Raw genomic sequence first — 23439 nt, forward strand, 5'->3', positions numbered from 1 at the left:
CGTGTTCTCTGAGCATGCGCTGACCAACTGGCAAGTGTCTTCACTGACATTTTCAACCAGTCCTCCCTGACTGAGTCTGTAATACCAACATGTTTCAAGCAGACCACCATAGTCCCTGTGTCCAAGGGCCTTCCAGTTACTAAGGTAACCTGCCTAAATGACTACCGACCCGTAGCACACACGTCTGTAGCCATGAGGTGCTTTGAAAGGCTGGTCATGGCTCACATCAACACCATTATCCCAGAAACTCTAGACCCACTCCAATTTGAATACTGCCCCAACAGATCCACAGATGATGCAATCTCTATTGCACTCCACACTGGCCTTTCCCACTTGGACAAAAGGAACACCTACGTGAGAATGCTGTTCATTGACTACAGCTCAGCGTTCAACACCATAGCGCCCTCAAAGCTCAGCACTAAGCTAAGGACCCTGGGACTAAACACCTCCCTCTGCAACTGTATCCTGGACTTCCTGACGGGCCGCCCCCAGGTGGTAAGGGTAGGTAACAACACATCTGCCACGCTCATCCTCAACACGGGGGCCCCTCAGGGCTGCGTGCTCAGTCCCCTCCTGTACTCCCTGTTCACCCATGACTGCATGGCCAAGCATGACTCCAACACCATCATTAAGTTTGCCAACGACACATCAGTGGTAGGCCTGATCACCGACGAGACAGCCTATAGGGAGGAGGTCAGAGACCTGGCCGTGTGGTGCCAGGATAACAACCTCTCCCTCAACGTGATCAAGACAAAAGGAGCTGATTGTGGACTACAAGAAAAGGAGGACCGAGCACGCCCCCGTTCTCATCGACGGGGCTGTAGTGGAGCAGGTTGAGAGCTTCAAGTTCCTTGGTGTCCACATCACCAACAAACTATCATGGTCCAAACACACCAAGACAGTCGTGAAGAGGGCGCGACAAAGCCTATTCCCCCTCAGGAGACTGGAAAGATTTGGCATGGGTCCCCAGATCCTCAAAAAGTTATACAGCTGCACCATCACCGCCTGGTATGGCAACTGCTCGGCCTCCGACCGCAAGGCACTACAGAGGGTAGTGCATACGGCCCAGTACATCACTGGGGCCAAGCTTCCTGCCATCCAGGACCTCTATACCAGGCAGTCTCAGAGGAAGGCCCTAAAAATTGTCAAAGACTCCAGCCACCCTAGTCATAGAATGTTCTCTCTGCTACCGCACGGCAAGCGGTACCGGAGCGCCAAGTCTTGTTCCAAAAGGCTTCTTAACAGCTTCTACCCCCAAGCCATAAGACTCCTGAACAATCAAATGGCTACCCGGACTATTTGCATTTCTCCCCCCCACCCGCTTTTTTACACTGCTGCAACTCTTTATCTATGCAGTCACTTTACCTCTACCTACATGTACATATTACCTCAGTTAACCTGTGCCCCCGCAAATTGACTCTGTACCGGTAACCCCTGTATATAGCCTCACTACTGTTATTTTATTGTTGCTCTTTAAATTGTTATTTTTCTAGTTTCTCCCTTTTATTTTTTACTTCAGTTTGTTTTAGTAAATACTTTAACACTTAATTTTCTTAACTGCATTGTTGGTTAAGGGCTTGTAAGTAAGCATTTCACTGTAAGGCTGTTGTATTCGGCGCACGTGACAAATAACATTTTATTTATATTCCAGACACTAATATTTCTATTTGAGTGTATTGTTTTGTTAGGTATTAATGCACTTGGAGCTAGGTACATAAGCAGCTGCAAATGTGTAAGCGACCAATAAAATTAGATTTGAAATACAATTATCTATAATCACAGGAAATAAAAGACAAGACAAACTACTTTAATTCTAGAGAACTTTATTTAGAATTCAAGCCAAGGTGACAAATTAAAAAGCAAACTTTCTAAAAGGGGTAGGGGAAACCAGGGAGAAGCAATACAGAAAGCCACACCAATCACTGTTCACACAAACACATTTTCAGATTTGATTTTATTGAATATTCCATATTACCAAGCAAAATTTCATTTTTTTTCTCTCAAACCTCTGCAAAAAAGAAACCCTGCAAATAATGTAAAAAATAATAATAATAATTCCAACTGAATGCGATTAGAAAGCAGGATCACAGAATTGTGTAGAAATGTCAGTTGCTAGACATGTCATGCCGTATGTACACAGCAGTGTAGAGATGGTCGGAAAATTATTCCTCCTTACCTTTTGTAAACTAACCATCGACTGCTTCTTTTGAAATTAATTCACTATTAAGGCTAATTCAGAAGCCAAATTAGTCATTCATTAATTCTCTCCAGCAATTCCTTGCCTCAATTGCAACCAAAATCTATTTATATACACACAAATGATTTTTACTTGGGAGGAAAGGACAAACGCATCAAAGCAACCTTCTGGGATTCTTAAGTCACACCCCCTTTTATCAATATTACAACAAAAGAATACCAAAAATAGCTTTATTTATAAATTAAATCTTTTACATACATATTTTCCCCAAAAGTACATATTTTTGCAAAGGTAAAATGTTTAAGTTCAGGCATTCATCATTCATTCATTTACACAGCAAAAAAACACCTGACATTCACAGGCAGATTCCAAATACAAAAATGTATTCAAAGTTATGGCTGAGGGCCCTGCCTCAGAGGTGGTCAAATATAAAAAAATACCTCTTCCTTACAAAACAAAGGGAGGAATGGAGGGAGAGCAGCCCGTAAAAGAGGAAAAGAAAAAGCAGTATGGTTTTTCTTTTGTTTTTTAGGAAATTGCACTCGTTTCTCCCTCCATCTTCACCTGAACCTCATCCTTCACATTTTGAGCCTCACCGCCCGTCTCAGACAACGAAGCCTCCACTTCCTGTTTCACCACAGCACAGCAGGAAGTGACCTCATCGTTCTCGTTGGCCTCACGCTTTATGAACGCACCCAGCGGGTTCTCCATCAGCAGCTTAATGGGGGACGGGGTGACGTCCAGGAACGAAGATGTCTGGAGCGATGAGAGGCGAATGACAAGTGGAGGAAGCGAAATGATCAGTTAAAGCAGCATATAAATATTTCGAACACTTAATTTCACAGACCAAACAAACAAAAAAAACAGATCAATTGACTAATCGGTTACTTACATTTTTGTAATCTTCAAAACATGAAGGATGATATGTCTGTGGAAAAAGATTAAAACAAAAACATGACATTTGATTAGTATTTCCTTTACAAAGAGGATGATTTTGCTAACAGCAGGCTCGTGCTACGAGTGATCTTTGTAGTGAACACTCACCTTCTCGTCGACTCTGATGGCATCTCTCAGGTGCCACTCCTCTTCCTCCTCCTCCCAGTACATCTCAAACTGCTCCTGGCAGATCTCACACGTCTACACACAGACGAGGGGGAAACAACAGTTAGAATCTTACAACATTCTGACAACGTGCAGTGTCTATCATCAAAATAACATGGCAATATAGAGGCTACAGCAGCATGATACGAGAATGCCCCAGCTACTGAGGACAGAACCAGAAGACAGGGAACATTCTGGCGCCGAAGCCATAGCACTGGACTTGTTCTCTCTCCATAACATACATACACACACGAGTACAAAGGAACAGCATGCATGCCAAGAATGGAGGCTCAATCAACTTTAACTATAAATTCATCACAGTTGAAGCTTTAGTTTTAACTTCTAGAATGGTAAAAACAGCAACAAAACAAAGAGCCAATCAAATTTGAGCGGCGTTTGGGTCAAGACTAGTACAAGCCAATGAAAACAGTCAGTTGTAGCCCTAAGAGGGGGCCTGTGTGATATCTGGGATGTAACCAGATATCAAACAGTTGCATTGTGCAACGAAAACAAGAGTTTATATTGGACAAATTCAAGTATGTCCCTCCTGGTTTCGTTTGCTTCCATTTAAGAAATGCTTTGCAACAGAATCGGCGTAAAGAATACACCCCTGATTGTAGCCCTGTAAGTGAGCCATATGCATTATATATACAAAAGTATGTGGACACCCCTTCAAATTAGTGGATTCGGCCATTTCAGCCACACCCGTTGCTGACAGGTATATAAAATAGAGCACACAGCCATACAATCTCTATAGACAAACATCGGCAGTAGAATGGCCTTAATGAAGAGCTCAGTGACTTTCAACGTGGCACCGGCCACCTTTCCAACAAGTCAGTTCATCAAATTTCTGCCCTGCTAGAGCTGCCCCGGTCAACTGTAAGCGCTGTTATTGTGAAGTGGAAATGTCTAGGATCAACAACGGCTCAGCCGCGACGTGGTAGGCCACACAAGCTCACAGAACGGGACCGCCGAGTGCTGAAGCACGTAGGGAGGAGGAATAATGGTCTGGGGCTGTTTTCCATGGTCCGGGCTAGGCCTCTTAGTTCCAGTGAAACTTACAGGCGCCCGGCATGCCACATGAAGTTGCTAGAGCACGATGAGTCAAGGAGATCCCCCCAGGCCAAACCCTCCCCTAACCTGGATGACGCTGGGCCAATTGTGCGCCGCCCTATGTTTTTCATGGTTCCGGCTAGGCCCCTTAATTCCAGTGAAGGGAAATCTTAACGCTACAGCATACAATGACATTCTAGACGATTCTGTGCTTCCAACTTTGTGGCAACAGTTTGGGGAAGGTCCTTTCTTGTTCCAGCATGACGATGCCCCCGTGCACAAAGCGAGGTCCATACAGAAATGGTTTGTCGAGATCGGTGTGGAAGAACTTGACTGGCTTGCACAGAGCCCTGACCTCAACCCCATCGAACAGCTTTGGGATGAATTGGAACGCTGACTGCGAGCCAGGCCTAATCGCCCAACATCAGTGCCCGACCTCACTAACGCTCTTGCGGCTGAATGGAAGCAAGTCCCCGCAGCAATGTTCCAACATCTAGTGGAAAGCCTTCCCAGAAGAGTGGAAGCTGTTATAGCAGCAAAGGGGGGACCAACTCCTTATTAATGCCCATGATTTTGGAATGAGATGTTAGATGAGCAGGTGTCCACATACTTTTGGTCATGTAGTGTATGTTGCTACCCACCTCATCCACCACGTCTGCAGCTGCTTTAACACTCTGGAACTCCTTCTCCTTGGCTGCCTCCTGGGTCTTCTGCACCACCTCCTCATTCACCTTCTCAAAGAACAGGCTCTTGGCCCGCTCCTCCAGGTCCGCTATCTCCTCAAACTCTATCCAGTCCTGAGGACGGGGAAAGAGACAGATGAGGGGCAAGGGTTAGAAATCATTTGATAAAACATGATCAGCTTTGTATTACAGGGCGATAACTAATGATTCTCATTGTAAAAAAAGTGAGTGTGAGCTGGTATTGTTTATATTGGGGTAGCAGGTAATTGTTTTACAATGAGGTTGTAGTTCTAGCTGTGGTGGGTCAGATACAAGGTGGGAGTGTGTGTGTGTCTCGCTCTCCCTTACCGTGAGGCTGTAGTACCAGCGGCGGTGGGTGACCTTCTTGCTGATGTCTTTCTCGGAACGGTTCAGACGGTAGTGCCAGTCCAGGTGGTCAGCGTAGACGTCTGTCTGAGAGGCGGTGAAACGCATGCCGCAGGAGTAACACTGGATCCCTGTGTACAGCTTAGTCACCACGCTGTCATACCGCCTGGGGAGAGGGACAAACAGAACCAGTGGGTAATACTCATATATTTTACATATAAAGACAAATACATCACAATTTTATGAACACATGTTGACCATACATGTTTTTATTATTTTATCTTACTCACAGGGTCCACTGGCCAATGCATAACTTGAGAATTCTCATGCATAAATAACTAGATGGAAACAGTCATTGATTTCAATGGTAGATTTACCATGAATCTGTTCATAATCAGACCAGCATGGTGCATTTGAACAAACGTACTGTTTCATGTCTTCGATGAGGAAGCCGGTGAGGTCTGGGATATTCTCATCCTCCTCCTGTTCTTCCTCTTCCTCCTCTTCTACCACGGGAGGGGCAGGTGGGGTGGCGGCTGACTCTGTACCGCTGGGTGCCACAGCAGTGTCTGTACTCTGAGCTGGTTTGATGCCTCCGGTAGAGATGATGCCGGTAGAAATAAGCTTGGACAGCAGGTCGTTCACATCTACCTGCCCAAAGTGACTCTCTGGAGGGGGGAACTGGGGAGCTGGGGAAGAATGACAAAACAGAAATCAATTGGCATCAATCAACTTTTCAAGCAATTACCAAAACTTGTATTGTGTTTTTCTCTCTTTATTGTCATTGAATATTTTAGATCGGTTACACTGTTTGAGAGGAGAGTTTGCAAGTACATTTTAGTCATTTTAGCAGACGCTCTTATCCAGAGTGACTTACAGTTAGTGAGTGCATACATTTCCATACTGGCCCCCTGTGGGAATCGAACCCACAACCCTGGCGATGCAAGCGCCATGCTCTACCAACTGAGCTACAGGTACAAGTAAGCAGTTAATTGTAGTGCGTACACTACACTGTATGATGTACATGACAAACTTGATTTGTTCCTTACCCAGCGATTGATTTACAGCAATAGGTACTCATACTGGACATGCGATTCATCTGATCTCAGAAGGCCAGTTTCACAGACCCAGATTAAGCACTCCCGGACTAAAATACTATTTACATTGAGAATGTCCAACATGTTTATTTTTTATTTTTAAGTCATCCAGACATCTCACAGATTTCTAATCAACTAATCAAGATGAATCACTTCAAAAAGGCAGAGGATGAAACAGACTGTCATTATACTATTCTCACAATGCTGTAACATGAAATAAAGAGCCCTTTATTGAACAGCAACATTGAGAACAGAAAGTAGATCTTGATGAAATAAACAGTGAACATGATCTTACCAGGCTGGTTGAAAGGCACTGTGCTGGGAGGGATGAAGGGCTGGCCAAGGTTAGGAAGCATGTTCATCTGGAACAAAGACAAAACAGACATTTAGCCTTCAACTGACCTAAATAGCTTGTATACAGTCCTCTACCTCCCAAGCACATCTGGCGTTTGAGTTAAATATAAGCTGTTCGTTTGGCACTTGGATATCAGGGCCTGCTTAGAGAAAGTAATTGTAAGCAAAGCCTCAGTAGAGTAAGGACTTTGGTCGTGCTCCATATGATGAAGTTCAAGAGATTCAAGATTGCTGAGGTGAAAACTATAGTTGAAGCTTTAGCTGGGATGAAAACTCTCCATCCGATGAATTGTTCTGTTCATTAAATGACTGGCTCCACCCCGGTGTGACTCCATTTTTATGAACTGCTCCACCAAGTTACACTTCACCGTGAAGATAACCCACTGTGGGTGGTGACTAACATAGAACAAAATATTTTAGCTCAATCTATATCAGCTGGGGGGGGTGAAGGACTTTGGTGAAGCCCCATCTGATGCACTAGTTTGTGCAAAGCTGTCATCAAGGCAAAGGGTGGCTATTTGAAGAATCTCAAATATAACATTTTGATTTGTTTAAAACTTTTTGGGTTACTACATGATTTCATACGTGTTATTTCATAGTTTTGATGTCTTCACTATTATTCTACAATGTAAAAAATAGTAAACATAAAGAAAAACCCTTGAATGAGTAGGTGTCCAAACGTTTGACTGGTAGTGCATTTAAAATAAGAATACACTTTCATACATTTACACAACATCAAAGACAATAATTCAAGAACATAACTACATACAACCCCTATGTCCTAAATCAAGAAGAGGTTCTCACCGGCTGTTGAATGTTCCCTGCCGGTGGCAGAGGCACACCAGGGGTGTAGAACGGAGGTCTGACGTAGGAGTTGTTGAACCCAGCCTGGGACCCAGGGACGGGAGACACCGTGAAGTTAGCCCCCTGTTGGCCCACCACGTTCGGTTGCACTGGGAACGGCTGGAACTGCTGGGGGCCTCCGGGATTGGCTGGGTCGTACATGGGTGTCCCTAGTGGCCGCAGTGGGGGCTGCAGGTTGGGAGTGGCGTGGTACCTGGGGGAGGCCTGCTGGCCAGAGGGGCAGTCAAAGCGTGGGGGCATGCCCTGGGGGGGCAGAGAGGGCAGGGGGTCGTAGCGCATGGGGCCGGGCTGGCCCATTGGGGTGGAGGGGTTCACTGGGCCATCGAAACGCATCTGGCCTGGCTGGTTGGGAGCGCCGTCGAATCTCATGGGGCCTTGCGGGAACCTCATTAGTCCTTCGAACCTTCCAGGGCCGGCCTGCATGTGGGAGTTGTTGAAGTTCATTGGACCGTCGAAGCGGTTGGACTGCATTGGGCCGTCGAAACGCATTGGCCCAGGACCCTGTCCGTCAAACCTACCGTCATATCGCCCCGATGGCCTACCTTGCTGCTGAGGCGGCGGGCCGCCGTCAAACCTTCCCCCAATGCCTTGTGGGTCCCCTCCTCTCATTGGAACGTGAGGCACGGCGGGGCCGTCGTATCTTCCTGGTCCGTCAAACTTCTCTGGTCCTTTATGTATAGGGGGGCCATCGAACCTGCCAGGGCCCTGAGGGTAGGACCCGTCATACCTTGATGGGCCGTGGGAGGAGCACCCTGCTCCATCGTACCTACCGGGCCCCTGGATGCCCTCGTAACGGCCCCCAGGATGGGGCCTGCCAGGCTGACCTATGTGACCAGGACCGTCGTACCCAGACTGAGTGCCCTTGTGGGGTCCATCGTAGCGTGGCGAAGGGGGTCCTCCTTTGGGACCACCGTCGTATCTCTGGGGCCCATCTGCTGTGTGAGGAGGGGTGTGTCCTGGAGAGTCGACGTGTTTGCTGCGTATGGAGGAGAGCATTGGCCCGCGGGGGGGTCCTCCTGGGTGGTGGGGTCTGGGAAGAGGGGGGGTGTCCAGGGGCCCGTCGTCACACGAGTGCTCGCTGTTGGGGCTCTCAAAGCGCGGAACAGGGCTCATCTCCGCCGTGTCCATCTGCTGTAATGGGGACAGGCGCTCCCGCTCGTATGCCGGTACCGGTATAGGGACTGGGGACTTCCTAATGGGGCCATCCAGTGCCAGGCTGACTGAGTTCTGGAGCACCGGGCCGGCGGGGGGTTTGGGGGGGATGCGTTCGTGTTTGCGAGGGTCGTCGTAACGGGAGTACGGAGGTTTGACAGAGTGGTCTTCAGACAGCGGTACTCCTCCATACCGCCTGGGAGGGGCGTTGTAGCCGCTCTTAGGCTCCTCCCTCTCGTCATACGGTGGTCTGTGATTGGGCAGCCGCTCGCTGAGGGGGGAGTTCCGCTCTCGTTCACCTGCTGAGAAATATAAACAATTACTAAATGAGAACAGGAACCATCAATCACCGGATAGTAATAAAACACTGCATTTACAGACATACTTCTGATTCATAATATTCCCTTGGCTTGGGTGTCCAACCATGTGTCCATATAACAAAACGTAACCAAAAATGTTGCCCATCATTAGACATGAAACTGAAACTCCACTTGCCTTTGAGTCTGTCGGTGGCGGTGGACTCCCTGGGGTCTTGTCTCCTCCTGAAGCGTAGCCCTGGCTTGAGCCTGGGGAACTCGTTCCCGTGGCTGTATTCCTGGATGATGGCTGCTGGGGTGGGCTGCTCCTCCTCCACCTCCTTCAGCCTGTCCTTAGGAAGCCTGGTGAACTTCATCCCTGAAGGGAGGGCGTTAGTTTCCCTGCTAACCTCAGCCTTGGCCCCCCCAGGGCCCTCCCCGGGCCTCCCCAGCACCCCCTCTCCCTCCTCCTGGCTGTCCTCTCCGTCCCAGCCCTCCCCTCCTTGATCCTGCTGCCACATCACCTGGGTCCTCCTCAGCTTGGACTTGTGTTCGTAGTAGGTGAGCTCTGCGTCGGACAAGTCCGCCCCAGAGGACACTCCCCCCGTGGGCGTGGCCAGCAGGGGCTTCTTCCTGGTTGGTGGGAGGTGGAGTGGGTGGGTGTGTCCGTGGCCATCCTCGCTGGAGCCCTCCCAGGAGTCTCCTCCTCTCTGCTTCTCTTCCTGGTACTGGAACAGCTGCTTGATCTTGTGGGCCACATTCAGGAAGTCCTCGTGGCTGATCTCTCCGTTCTCCAGATGCTTACTGGCCTATAGGGAGAAAGGGAAGGACAAGATAACTTAGTCTTTTATCTAGTAGTAGTAATTCACTTTGTCCCACGTTACAAACATTTGTCTTTCTGCTTACAACTCAATCGCCCCGAGACACACAGTGAGAGTGGAAGAGAGAAGAGACATCAGAACAAAGCTCTGGGGAATAGTAACATGCTCCTCTGCTAGAAAAGAAGAACAACTTTCTTGTTTGTTGTTACAACAAAGATTAGAGGCCTCATTGTCAAACTGACAAAACCAGCAACATACATAATCCTCTTCACGGTTGGGCAATAACATTAAGTTGAATAGAATACTTTTTAATGCCACTAGGAATGCAATTTAATACCAATTTTGAGGTCTGCGCGCACCACACCCCTGCTAAGATTCCACTCCAGAAATGAGTTAATGTTGGCAAAAATAAATATTTTTAGGGCTGGTTCATTCAAAGGCTATCGCCTGCAATGAGCATTCTTCTGTAGCCTAACGGACGTAGTAGCATAGTGGCTTGGCTATAGATTTCTGAAGCATGGGGTTGGCTTCCCCATTTGCATTTGTTTAGGTTAACCCAATGGGCTAATCATTAGCTAAATCACAAACACAGCGTTCAGAATTGTGGCTTCATACCAATACCAGCTTAGTATAATGATACTCAATACCATAAAATGCCTTAAAGTCAAATAGAGCACTGATACTGTATAAAACACATGGTCAACTCTCCATCTGGAGAGCTAGGTCACTGGGTGTGCAGACTTTTGATCCAGCACTGATCAAACACACCCAAGTCAGCTTAACAAGGCCCTGTTAAGCAGCTGATTTGTAGAATCTGGTATGTTAGAGTAGGGCTGGAACAATACTCTATACCAAAGATTTCAATTTACCGGCCATTTGAGAAATGTACCAGACATGTATGCATTGGGTGTGTTACTCATTAGGGCATCCACCCACGGTGCTCAGAATGACAGAAATCACATTTATGGTAATTCACCTTAAAAAACATGCAACTCCTGTAATGAAGCAGCCAATAAAAAGTTATACAAACATTTGCCAAAATGCAATTCGCAGGAAAGAGGGAAAACACCATTCTAAACAGAGCACCTGATGCGAGCGGTATATGACAGCGATGAACACCCTATTTCTAAGTTTCTGAGGTTAATCTAAAAGATGCAACAACTAGGATGATGGGTTTCTAATATGACTAGGATTGTGCATTTGGCTTCTGGACAACGAAAGAAAATTCATATGAAAACCAATAAAACAGGAGAAATGGCATATGAGGAAGTCTCACTAGGCAGCACAGTGGCAAAATGCCTAGCTGATTATTGAGTTGCGGCTGTCAGTGAAAAGCATCTAAAATGTGTGTGAAGATAATGTCTTGGCGAGTATAATTTAAAATGTTGAAAGAAGGGGAGGGGTGTGTGGTGAAAATAACCAACAGGCGTCTCTCCAGAATGAATGGGCTCAGCTCTCCAGAATCCACTCGGCTGCCTCCTGACAATTCTTGCGGGTTCATTGTTTCATGTGAATCGTTTGCTCTTTGATAGTTTATTTTTTTTAAATCAATTCCCCATTACATTTGTCACCAGTAGTAAATGTACTGTAACCGTTAATCCCTGTCATTTGGTTACATACATTTATGCTAATGCGCGCCTGAGCAAGCATAGAAGTAGCCTAACTGGCCTGCTGCGCGGAAGTCTAGGTTAGTGCCCATTTGGGGATGTTTGATTCCTGATCGTCTAAATCACCATGTCCACCACTAATAGATGGAGCTTCTCTGTGATTTTCTCTTCACCTCACACAGTAAGTCAGTCTTTTTTTTCATCCATTGCAAATGATGGCCTAATAGTGCCTAAATCTTTCCAACAATCTCCCCCTCGATAACCACCAAGTCTCTGTGTGAAAGTATAAATATAATCATCTAATGATCACATATATCCAATTGAAATGTCATAAAATACAGCTTTCCCTTGCGCAAAAACAGATGTCTGTCCAGAGCTCAATGGCATGGGAAATTCTGGGACCACATTAGACTAGTTGATACAATGTTGCATGTTCGCTGGAGACAGCTACAGGACAGATCCAGTTGATACAATGTTGCACTTTACTAGGATAACTCAAGTCAAGACAGACAGAAAGGGAAGCAAACAGGCTGAATAGAGATGAATGTGACTGAAAGAGCTGGAATTTATCATCACTATATTTTTCTACTGTGTTATGTCGGCTACTTTTACTTAGTTGACAATGGAAGTTATAGGCCAACGGCTGCATTCGCCATATCTGAGTTCCATGCACACAATAATGGTATATCAGTGTGTCCATATGGCAGAGGCTGGTGCTCTCTCACATTACTGGAATTTTAACTTTTATATTGATAATTTTAACTAAGATTATGATTAACCACTGACAATGATTTTGAGAAACAAAAATGTTATTGAAATGAAACTGTTCCATGAAAATGCAAATAACACGCAGATCGGTAGAAATGGTAGGATAATTTGTTTGCTTCCCCAAACTTGAAACTCAAGCGCTGCCTATAAAGTCTTTATAAAATAATTGCCTCCACCTTTCTATGGTCTGATTTTCAAGCAAGGTAAGACATGCCTCAATATAAAAAGGCGGCAATTACTAGCTAACGGAAACCCTGTTCTATACACCCAGTAGTTCTCTTGGAGGTAATATGCTATAAGAGGGGGGCAAAGTACAGGCACTTCAATCTGGCCGGCGAGCCATTTTAAAAATGACCAACATGTCCTTATATTTCAATTGCGTTTTCTGGCCTAAAAATGTACTTCTTCCATGCTATACAAAAACTCAGATGGTCTTGTAGCTGCTGGTATTAGGCGTACATTCAGACAGTCGCTCGGTGCTTACACTCAATTCGAATCTACGTTCATTGTCCATGCTGGACAACGTTGAGATAAAATTTGTGCGGCAAAAGAGAAAAGTGGAATCAACGTTGTGTGTTCACTTTCGTGGGACAGAAGGCGGTATATGTCTGATATGCCAAGAAAGTATCGCAGTTTTGAAGGAAGCATGCTAATTACTACGCTAGCAATCTGTCCTCCCAGGAGAAGGCTAGCAAGGCCTCTAAAAGTGCAAGCCCAACAAAATATTGTTACCAAACAGTCCTCTACTCAAGAATCGGTAAATAAGGCAAGTTACATAGTGGCACATCAAATTTCAACGCAAAGCAAGCCTTTCACCGAAGAGGAGGAGTTTGTGAGACTATAGTGGAGACTGCTAACACACTTTGTCCGGATTGTGGAGAAAAATGTGCTTATCATGCCGATCCAGCAACAGGCGTGTGTAAGTGATTTCCGAGGAGCTTACCTCAAAGCAGAAAAAGAAAATGGAGGGCTTCAATCTTTTTTCTATTGCACTGGATGAGAGCACTGACAAAGACACCCCTCAACTTTACATTTGTCAGAGGAATGAATGATAACTTTGAAATAACAGAGGAACTTCTTGCAATGGAATCGATGATGGGGACAACCAGGAGCTCGGACTAATACAACATTGTCTGCCTGCTTGAAAAAAATGAATCTACCGTATAGTAAACTGACCAACGTCACAACAGATGGCTCCCTAAATCTAAAAAGACTACAAGACATAGCAAAAGTAGTAAGTGAGAACTACAGCACTATCCAGCGATGCACTTGGATACTGGCCTTGTCCCCATTCATTTGACATTGAACACTTACAATGGCTCAGACTGTACTTTATATGAGAACTGTTCAGTAAAAATCGGCTTTCATCTATCTATTTATATAGACCATCTCCATTCATATCATGAAGCCAAATGTTTTAGATATGTGCCTCAATGTTATTTTTTAGGGTGGAGGTGAAGTGAGAACTCTTCCATAATATGCTGTCAAACAGGCCATTCAATAGGAACTTAAATATGCTTTTTGCTCTTATTTGTGTCACTCAGATTGTACTTTAGTAGTGGAGATGGTTTTTACAGTGCTGTATCAGATACCTGTCATATACAGTGCCTTCGGAAAGTATTCAGACCCATTGACTTTTTCCACATTTTGTTACGTTACAGCTTTATTTTAAAATTGATAAAATCGTAGTTTTTTTCTCACCAATCTCACACAATACCCCATAATGACAAAGCAAAAACAGGTTTAGAAATTGTTGCCAATTTATATATTAAAAAAAAAGATTTATATCACATTTACATAAGTATTCAGACCCTTTACTCAGTACTTTGTTGAAGTATGTTTGGCAGCGATTACAGCCTTGAGTCTTTTTAGGTATGACACTACAAGCTTGGTACACCTGTATTTGGGGAGTTTCTCTGCAGATCCACTCAAGCTCTGTCAGGTTGGATGGGGAGCGTTGCTGCACAGCTATTTTTAGGTCTCTCCAGAGATGTTAGATCAGGTTCAAGTCCGGGCTCTGGCTGGGCCACTCAAGGACATTCAGAGACTTGTCCCGAAGCCACTCCTGCGTTGTCTTGGCTGTGTGCTTAGGGTTGTTCTGTTGGAGGGTGAACCTTCAACCCCAGCCTGAGGTCCTGAGCGCTCTGGAGCAGGTTTTCATCAAGGATCTCTGTACTTTGCTCATTTCATCTTTGCCTCAATCCTGACTAGTCTCCCAGTCCCTGCCACTGAAAAACATCCCCACAGCATGATGCTGCCACCACCATGCTTCACATTAGGGATGGTGCCAGGTTTCTTCCAGACGTGACGCTTGACATTTAAGGCAAAATAGTCTTTAGGTGCCTTTTGGCAAACTCCAAGCGGGCTGTCATGTGCCTTTTACTGAGGAGTGGCTTCCGTCTGGCCACTAACATAAAGCCCTGATTGGTGGAGTGCTGCAGAGATGGTTGTCCTTCTGGAATGTTCTCCCATCGGGTTCATGGTCACCTCCCTGACCAAGGCCCTTCTCCCCTGATTGCTCAGTTTGGCCGGGCGGCCAGCTCTAGGAGGAGTCTTGGTGGTTCCAAACTTCTTCCATTTAAGAGTGATGGAGGTCACTGTGTTCTTGGGGACCTTCAATGCTGCAGAAATGTTTTGGTACCCTTCCCCAGATCTGTGCCGCTACACAATCCTGTCTCTGAGCTCTACGGACAATTCCTTCGACCTCATAGCTTGGTTTTTGCTCTGACATGCACTGTCAACTGTGGGACCTTATATAGACAGGTGCATGTCCAATCAATGGAATTTACCACAGGTGGACTCCAATCAAGTTGTAGAAAAATCAATGGAAACAGGATGCACCTGAGCTCAATTTTGAGACTCAAAGCAAAGGGTCTGAATACTTATGTAAATAAAAGGTATCCGTTTTTTATTTTAATACATTTGCAAATATTTATAAAAACCTGTTTTCGCTTTGTCATTACGGGGTATTGTGGGTAGATTGCTGAGGATTTTCTAAATATTTTTTTTATCCATTTCGGAATAAGGCTGTAACGTAACAAAATGTGGAAAAAAGTTTGCCCACCTATGTGCTATAACATAACATACATTAGCCTACAACCAAAAAGTATAATAAAATAATTCCCTCATTCGGGTATCAAATGGCAATATTTCAAAGCAAGATAGTTAAGCGGGAGGGTTCTAGGCTGATTTTTTTTCCAGTGCCAAGTAAGACATGAAAGAAATGAGCCATTTCATCTAACAGGTTCAGGGATTGCTGGATATTTTGATGTCAAAATAGGATCCAGAACAATCAGATATCTTTTGGGCTCTTTAGATATTACATTTGCCTGCATGTGTTGGACAAAAATACAAAATAATAACCAGGAATTCAGTTAAAAATGAATTGAGGAAATATATATGTAAATATTCCCCCCCCCCCAAAAAAAAAACTGGATCGTGTCTCAATCTAACGAAGGTATGAAATTGTTATTTTCCAATACAAATCTCTTTTTGGGCATAGTTGTAGTCAATTGGCAGTGTACAAATTATTCAAATGATTTCCTGTTCGCTCCGACAAAAATCATCCAGCGGCTGAATCTAGTTCCATACCCCTGGCCTAGGCTATGCCTACAGATCCTATGCTACATAATTTACCAACTGAGGAAGTGGGAACTCAACACATTATCTAAATTGCTAACTCTAAATCTGATAGTGTTGCTAGATGGCCATGAAATTGATCTAACAGTAAAATGTAATCCTACAAAAACGTTCCATTGGTAGGCCTATATAGGCTACTTGATATAGGCCTATTCAATGCAAATGGCTCCCTCCGCATCTCAATTACACACTGTTTGTAAAGTGTTAGTTATTTAGTCTATTGACAGTTGAGAAATAATTGTTATACTCACATTAAGCTGAGACTCCTCACACAGCAACAGTAGTTTGTTTTAAAAAAACGGTCTTTCTCGCAATTACATTTTGAAATGTCGCTCAACTGTCATGTCAGTATGCTTGCGCTTATCAGAATGCATCTCTCCCTTCACGCCATGTGCAAAGGGGGGAGCGGAAGTGAGAGCCAGCAGCGAGACAGGGCACATACTTTCATTGCAGGAAGCAGGTTAATGAACATTAATGTTGACCAGATAATGGTAGTTTATTTTTGCCACGGTGGCAACAATTAAGCAGCAGCACAATGATGGAAACGCTGTAGTCATCTCCACATTTTTAAGACCTTTGAAAACATAATCTAAGACCTAATTTAAGATTTTAATTAAAACGAAGACTTAAACCAAAAAACACCCTGATAAATAGATACAATGAACTACAAAAAAATACTGAACATAATTTCCGACACAAAACATGAGGATGGGAAAAGGCTGAGGGGATGTTCTTACAATTCTATTCAATTGTATGTCATGTGTATAACAGAATTATATTTCCATGTCTGCGTCCAGAATGACACCCTATATAGTGAACTACTTTTGAGGCCTTAGGTATACCTTTTGAGCGCTTCTCCCTTGGATACTTTACAATTAAATGCTGCATCTATTACCTTCAAAAAAATTGGAAGAAAAAAAAGCATGTTTTTTTGAGGGCGTACCTTTTTGAGCAGGTCTCTCTTGCTGGCAGAGTGAAGTGCCTCTGGGATCTGCAGGTTTGCGTCGACACTAAGGCGGTGCTGTTTGGGGGTGCGGGGGGTGGTAGGTCTCTGGCTGCTGGAGTATGACTGCCGTCTCTGTGGAGGACCTGCCCCCTTCCCATGAGCCTCCTCTGACGACAACTTCAGACTGAGGATGAAGGAATTTGTTAATTTATTTGACAACTTTCAAATACATGGGGGCAGTTTCCCGACCACAGAGATTCTCCATTGACCACACATTTTAGTCCAGGACTAGGCCCAATCTGTCTGAGAAACTGTGAGTACAACAATACACATACATGAGCAGACACATGTAAGATCAGTGGTTAGGAGAGAGCACACACCTAGTCCCAGATCATACAGGTACACACCCTAACCTAACACCACCAGATAAGGGGCTGACTATGTTTCTGAGGTTCAGAGGCAGATACAGTGCTGTGAAAAAGTATTTCCACCCTTTATGATTCTCTATTTTTGCTTTTTTTTTTTTATACTGAATGTTAGACCTTTAACCAAAACCTAATATTAGGTTAGGTCTAAAAAGCAACAAATTGGAAGTTTTGGAATGGCCTAGTCAAAGTCTGACCTAATCCCAATTGATATGTTTTTATTATTTTTATTTATTTTTTATTATATATGTTGTGTTAGGACTTGAAACGAACAGTTCATATTTGAAAACCCACAAATGTAGCTGAGTTAAAGCAGTTCTACATGCAAGAGTGGACCAAAAATCCACCACAGCGATATGAGAGACTGATCTACAACTACAGGAAGCGTTTGATTGGAGTCATTGCAGCTAAAGGTGGCAAAACCAGTTATTGAGTGTGAGGGGGCAATTACTTTTTCACACAGGGGCATAGGATATTGCCTAACTTTGTTTATGAAATAAATGAAATAAGTATGTCATTGTTGTGTTATTTGTTCACTCAGGTTCTCTTTATCTAATATTAGGTTTTGGTTGAAGATCTGATAACATTCAGTATCCAAAATATGCAGAAGTAGAGAAAATTAGAAAGGGTGAAAATACTTTCACGGCACTGTAAATACCATTAGGATAGGATAAGAAGGCACTGACTTGATGCAACACATACTATTACACAGCAGACTGAGAACATACCTATATCAAGACATAGGTACGTCAATAACAACACCCTATTCCCTACATAGTGCACTAATTTTGACTAGAGCCCATGGGCCATTTGGGTGCCATTTGGGAGACAGCCATAGTTCACAGGATGTATCAGTCTACTCACTGTTTGTTCTCTTCCCACCCACTCCTCCAGCGCTTGGCATTCTCCTTGGTCTCCTTGCCCTCTGAGGTAGTGCGGGGGGAGGACGGAGTGCGGGGGGAGGAGTGCGTGTCCCTGGCCTCCGCCGGCCTCTCCTCAGCCGGCCTCTTGGCTCTCCTGGGCTCAGACGAGCTCTTCTTGGGGGTTACCCTCTCTTCTCTGGTGGTCCCGTGCTGGGGGAAGTCCTCATGGTGAGAGGAGTGCTTGCCTCCTGACTGCCTCCCTCCTTTCCCAGGTTTGTGTAAAGGAGGAGAGGGGGAGATGCTCCTGGCTCTCCTCTTGGGGGACCTCCTCTCCGTCTTCCTCTTAGGTGAGTGCAGGTGCAGCGAGGGGGAACGGGAGCGTTTCCTGGCGTTGGTCCTGGCATTCCCTCTGATCTGGTTCTCCGGTTTCTCTACAGGCTCTGGTTTCTCACGCTCCGGTTTGCTGACTGAGCCATTGGCCATCTTCCCCCTGCCTGACGCCTTCATCACAGCCTCATCCATCTCCTTCTCCTTCTCAGTGCATTTCTTCTTCTCCTTCACCTCTTCTTTCGGGTCGGCCTTGTCATGGAGTTGTTTCCTCAGCCTGGGGTCTTTCTTGCCCGTGGCATCCGCTGTCTTCACGTTCTCAGCCTCATAGTGCTTGCTCTTCCCAAGCACCCCTTTAGCCATGGGAGAGAGGGACTTGGACTTGGCTTTCACTTCTAGAAGCTCCTTCTTGGGGGGCCGTGTCTTCTCTGGCCTGCCGGGTCGCTCTGGCAGCTGTTTCTCTGGTGTGTGTGCTGGTCCTCCCATACCGTGGCCGTCTTTCTTATGGCTGGTTGATTCTTTGGCCTGGGGGGCCCCTGGGCCGGCCCGGTTGAGGCGGGGGTCCCTGGTGGGGGGTTTGGGGTCGGAGACAGGCAGGGTGGCCTTTGGCACTATTGCTGGAGTTGACAGCACCACATTTGCAGCCTGAAATGTAAAAGAGGGGCAGGACTGAGAACATCTTGTGTTTAGTATAAGAGACAATAAGAAAATAACAAAAACGTTTCTACACTCACCCCGCTCCGTGAGGACCAGACCTAATTTGTTTTATTTAAATTAATAGATTTTCAAAAGGAGGAAAATCGGTACAATAGTGAGTCTCACCAGTTGTGCTTTGGTCTGCTCCAGCTCAAGCTCAATCTTCTTCTGTTGTAGCTCCAGTAGCTGTTTCTGCTTAGCCAGCAGCTGCTGCCTGATGACCTGCTCCTGGGTGATGCTCTTCTCGCTGACACTGGGGACCACTGCAGGCTGGGGATCGGGGGCCGGGGCGCGGACTACGGGCGCGGGGGACAGGGCCCTAGGGGAAGTCACCTCCTCAGGCTGGAGCGGGGAGAGAAAACATTCAGGGATGGGAAGGACTCAAGTCCATAGGTAGCAGAGTGTGTGTGTGTGTAGAAATGTCCAGTGTTGCAAAGGGTCAGGATGTCTTTAACTTTATAGATCATACTGTCATGAAGGTTATATATATATATATATATTATTTTTTTCCACTTTCCTCTATCCACAGATACACTTTTAGAACAGCAGATCCTCCTCCTGGACACACATACAGATATACAGACACTTTACTCACATGTTTTAAAAACTTAGGGTTGACATGAATGCTGGCGTTCACAGTAGGTGGCAGTGCTTTGATGGGCCAGGCCGTGTCGTGAGAGTTGACTCGCAAGTCAAGAGCGTAGAGTTTCTTCAGCGGGAAGATCTCATCCCAGGTGGAGCGTAATTTGAACAGACTTTTCCTAGTGTTCTCATCCACCTACAAAACAGAGGACACAGCTTGGACCACAGCTCAACTCAAAGTCCTGCAGCAGAGTACACAGCACTTCACAAACACATTCTGTCTTCAAAGGCCTGTAGTTTAGCAGTACATTCAATTCAGGCAAGATCAAGAAGACACTTGGAGAATGTGTCTAATTATACTTCCAAACACTAACGAAGGTGTATCAACCGTTATGAAAAACAGTGAAATATTACATATTCTGTATACCACACTGCATTTTACTATAAAAACAATTAATGACTTGGATATTTTTCAATCAAGCACTTCCCCAAATCAAAGGGGAACCACACAAACACCATTTTATTTGTAAAAATTCATTATACAAGACAAGAGATAGAAAAGACTACACATTAAAAGCAAGCAGTACAGTGGTCAGCTAATTTTATAAAAGGTGCTTATTAATCTTCAAGAATGCACAAAAATATAAAGTAGTATATACCTTTTCAAAAACACATATAAATGAAGTGACTAGGTTTTTAGCAAACACTGCAAGGTATTCGCCTCCAACATTCTTCACTATGGAATCCACTAAGTACAAAACTGGAAGCTTCTCGGCAGCTGGAGCCTAGGGTAATAGAAAACTCAACAAGTTTAGAAAACAACAGGGGTTAACACCAACATTTCAGAAATGAAAAAGGCATCACATTCATTATGTATTAGTTAAGCAAAAAGAACGCGTAAGAAGTGTTTGGGCTGGGAAAATGTCCTTGTCAGTCTTGGGTAATAATAATTGTAAAAAAAGTTTTACAAAAAGTTTTAAAAAATCAATCCATTGTCCATGGCATGATAGCTCAGAAAAAAATGTTTTGTTTGGAAAAGCAGTTGCAAAACGATTGTCATGTGGGGGGGGTTTATCTGTCTATGTCACATGAAGTGTTGTGCAATGCACCATTTACAGGAACATAGTTACAGTAACAGGGTGTATTCAAAAAAATCCATAAGGAAAAAGCCAATTCCCCCCTCCCCCAGAAAAAACAAAACCCAAATAGTGAAGTGTCTTCATTCTGGATCAAAAACATTCAATGTCCATAAAAAGTATTTTGTTCAACTATTACTTTGGTGTCTTGTATTGGGAGCAGGGAAAAAAAAAATTGTCCATCCAGCAGAAATGAATAAAGTTTTTTTTTTGTTTGTTTTTTATTACCTCCAAAGAGTGTCTCTGGCAGAGAGATCACTCCATGTACCATTACCGTTTTATTGAATGAAGTCACTGATATATCATCCCTCTGAGGGGCAGTCCATTTGAAGAAGCATTATCACCCTTTTAGAACAAAAACAGGATATAACATACTAAGAGGAAGTCGACAAGAATAGAGCAGGATTTTGGGGGGTTTCATTTAAAATGTGCAATTGCAAGTTGAAAGTCTTGAACAATATATGCCATGAGAAGCAAATAACTAGGACTGAACTTGATAAGTGGTCATGAGTAAACATGACAATTTCAGTAGTAAACCCAATTCACATCTCAATAAAACACAAAATAACTCCAACTATGCAAATATACTGCATTTAAGCCAATAGATATTCACATGTAAATGGACAATGCCTTCTGATAAGTGACAATGATCATCACATTGATCAAAAACTGAGTTTAACACCAATCAGGCAATAACCTGAGATCTGATTCTGTACCAATAAATTACACTGGGAAATAAAAAAGACAAAAAGCATATTTCATATTTTTTATTATCACATTTTACCATTCATTGACATTTCAAAATTCAAATAGATAATACCAAAAGCAGCTGATAAGTCAAATTGAAAGAGACCAGTGAACTGTCACATGAAAACGATTGACACTATTCTAAATTGCAACAGCTACATATATTTGGTCTGCATATGTCTATAACGATGATTTATTTTGTTATTATTACTTTAGCTACCTAGCTAGATACTTTTGTCTAGCAATAACTAACAAGCAGTAACGTTAGGCCTGTAGGCCGCCTTAAGTTACAAGTAAATGACCTTTGCTGCTACTGGATCAGCCGACCTGTGCATGGCAGTAATTAGTGATTTTATTAGAGGTGGATTTGCCTCGTGTGCACTTTGTCAAAAACAATAGTTTCTTTCCAGACGACACATTTTTTTGGTTACATTTACATTTTTATTTGCAACTTTTTGGAAGTACGGCATTGATGACAATAGTTGCTCAGCGAAACTCCATTCTTTGGTAAGTACCGGACTTATTTTGACATTATTAAACTTGAAAAGCTGGTGAACGTTAAATTGAAGTACTGCTTCCTGGGCTTCAAGGAGAATCGCCTTATTCAACGTCTCCTGTAAACCCAGATTCTGGTTCAAGTAAATTTTATGTAGAAAGTGAAACAAGGCCAAAATTAATGCAATAACTAGATAATACTTTCATTAGTTTGTATTGTTTGGTAGGCCAGTGTGTACTGGTTTAAATTTGGCAATTGATGTGGCCAAATCACGTGTGCAAACCTGTCAAACTTGTGGAATGCATTGGCATGGCATGCTAGCGTTAGCTAACTGAAATAGCCAACATAAGTTTCCTCCGTCATGTCGCCATATTGGATTCGGTTTCGGTAACGTCTTTTCCAAATAACGTTAAGTTCTGAACTGTGAAAAATATCCCACAGCATAAAACCTATATTTATTTATATAAGATCTAACAAATAAGGGTGACTTCCTAACGTTACTCTGATCTGGCGACTGAATTTCTGAATTAGTTGGTAGCAAACGACTCAATCGGCTTTCCGAAATGACATGTTAGCTAGCTAACTCAGTGGATAACGTTAGCTAGCCGTTAGCTAATGTTACATTACCATTATAAATGTAATCAGCATGAAATTAATTGTTATAACGGTAACCTTTTGCTGAAACGAAACTGGTACTGTTGACAAGAAACGTTAGCCAACGTTACGTCGCTACAACAAGAACAGCGATTTAACAGTGTTGCCGCCATGATGTTGCCATGGGCAGCTGTTTCAAGGCTACCGTTAGCTTACACAGGCCCTTTCTTCGTCGAAGTTAATAGCTGAAATTGAAAATTCTATATTCATAAAAACCTTGGTGATTTGTGCTTCAATTATTGCGACGATATCCTTGGCGAAGTGCAGATTCTCCTCTGCCAGAATGGTCAGCATGTTGATGTGAGGTTTACTGTTGAATGTCAAATCTTCGAGGGAGGACTGATACTCTCGGCAGGCATCTTCCCTCGCCGCGTCGTCCATCTTTGCGATGTGTGATCGGTCAAATACTAAACCAATCTTATCAGAAACATAACAATTTATTACGAGGGAGTCCATAAACACATTTGGCTTTATATTTATTTTCCAACTCGTTACGAATTATTTAGTATTCCCTTTACATCTGTAATCGACGTTTCCACTCTTCTTTTTTATGTCATAAGATGGCGGCT

General features: G+C 44.0%; 1 protein-coding gene and 1 non-coding gene across 4 annotated transcripts; both read right to left on the minus strand.

Annotated features, from left to right (window-relative positions):
- Positions 1 to 1937: 1937 nt before the first annotated feature.
- pcf11 (PCF11 cleavage and polyadenylation factor subunit) lies at positions 1938 to 23439 on the minus strand. Of its 3 annotated transcripts, none has more exons than XM_045224518.1 (15): positions 23087 to 23439; positions 20497 to 20622; positions 19851 to 20033; positions 19382 to 19597; positions 18234 to 19204; positions 16942 to 17128; positions 9363 to 9972; positions 7656 to 9169; positions 6793 to 6859; positions 5828 to 6089; positions 5383 to 5566; positions 4993 to 5148; positions 3242 to 3334; positions 3090 to 3125; positions 1938 to 2953 (listed from the first exon to the last, which is right to left on the minus strand). In XM_045224518.1, the coding sequence occupies exons 1-15, from the start codon at positions 23324 to 23326 to the stop codon at positions 2726 to 2728; spliced, it is 5073 nt and encodes a 1690-aa protein (XP_045080453.1). In that variant the 5' UTR covers positions 23327 to 23439; the 3' UTR covers positions 1938 to 2725. The 3 variants fall into 3 exon arrangements, with proteins under 3 accessions (XP_045080453.1, XP_045080452.1, XP_045080451.1); XM_045224517.1 differs by having other exon boundaries at positions 7656 to 9166; positions 18234 to 19228; XM_045224516.1 differs by having other exon boundaries at positions 18234 to 19228.
- On the minus strand, positions 3448 to 3587 carry LOC121580390. The gene has a single exon (XR_006003049.1). It is a non-coding gene; the product is annotated as a small nucleolar RNA SNORA57 (small nucleolar RNA).

This window comes from Coregonus clupeaformis, chromosome 13 (assembly GCF_020615455.1).
Source record: "Coregonus clupeaformis isolate EN_2021a chromosome 13, ASM2061545v1, whole genome shotgun sequence".
NCBI classification, from domain to species: Eukaryota; Metazoa; Chordata; class Actinopteri; order Salmoniformes; family Salmonidae; genus Coregonus; species Coregonus clupeaformis.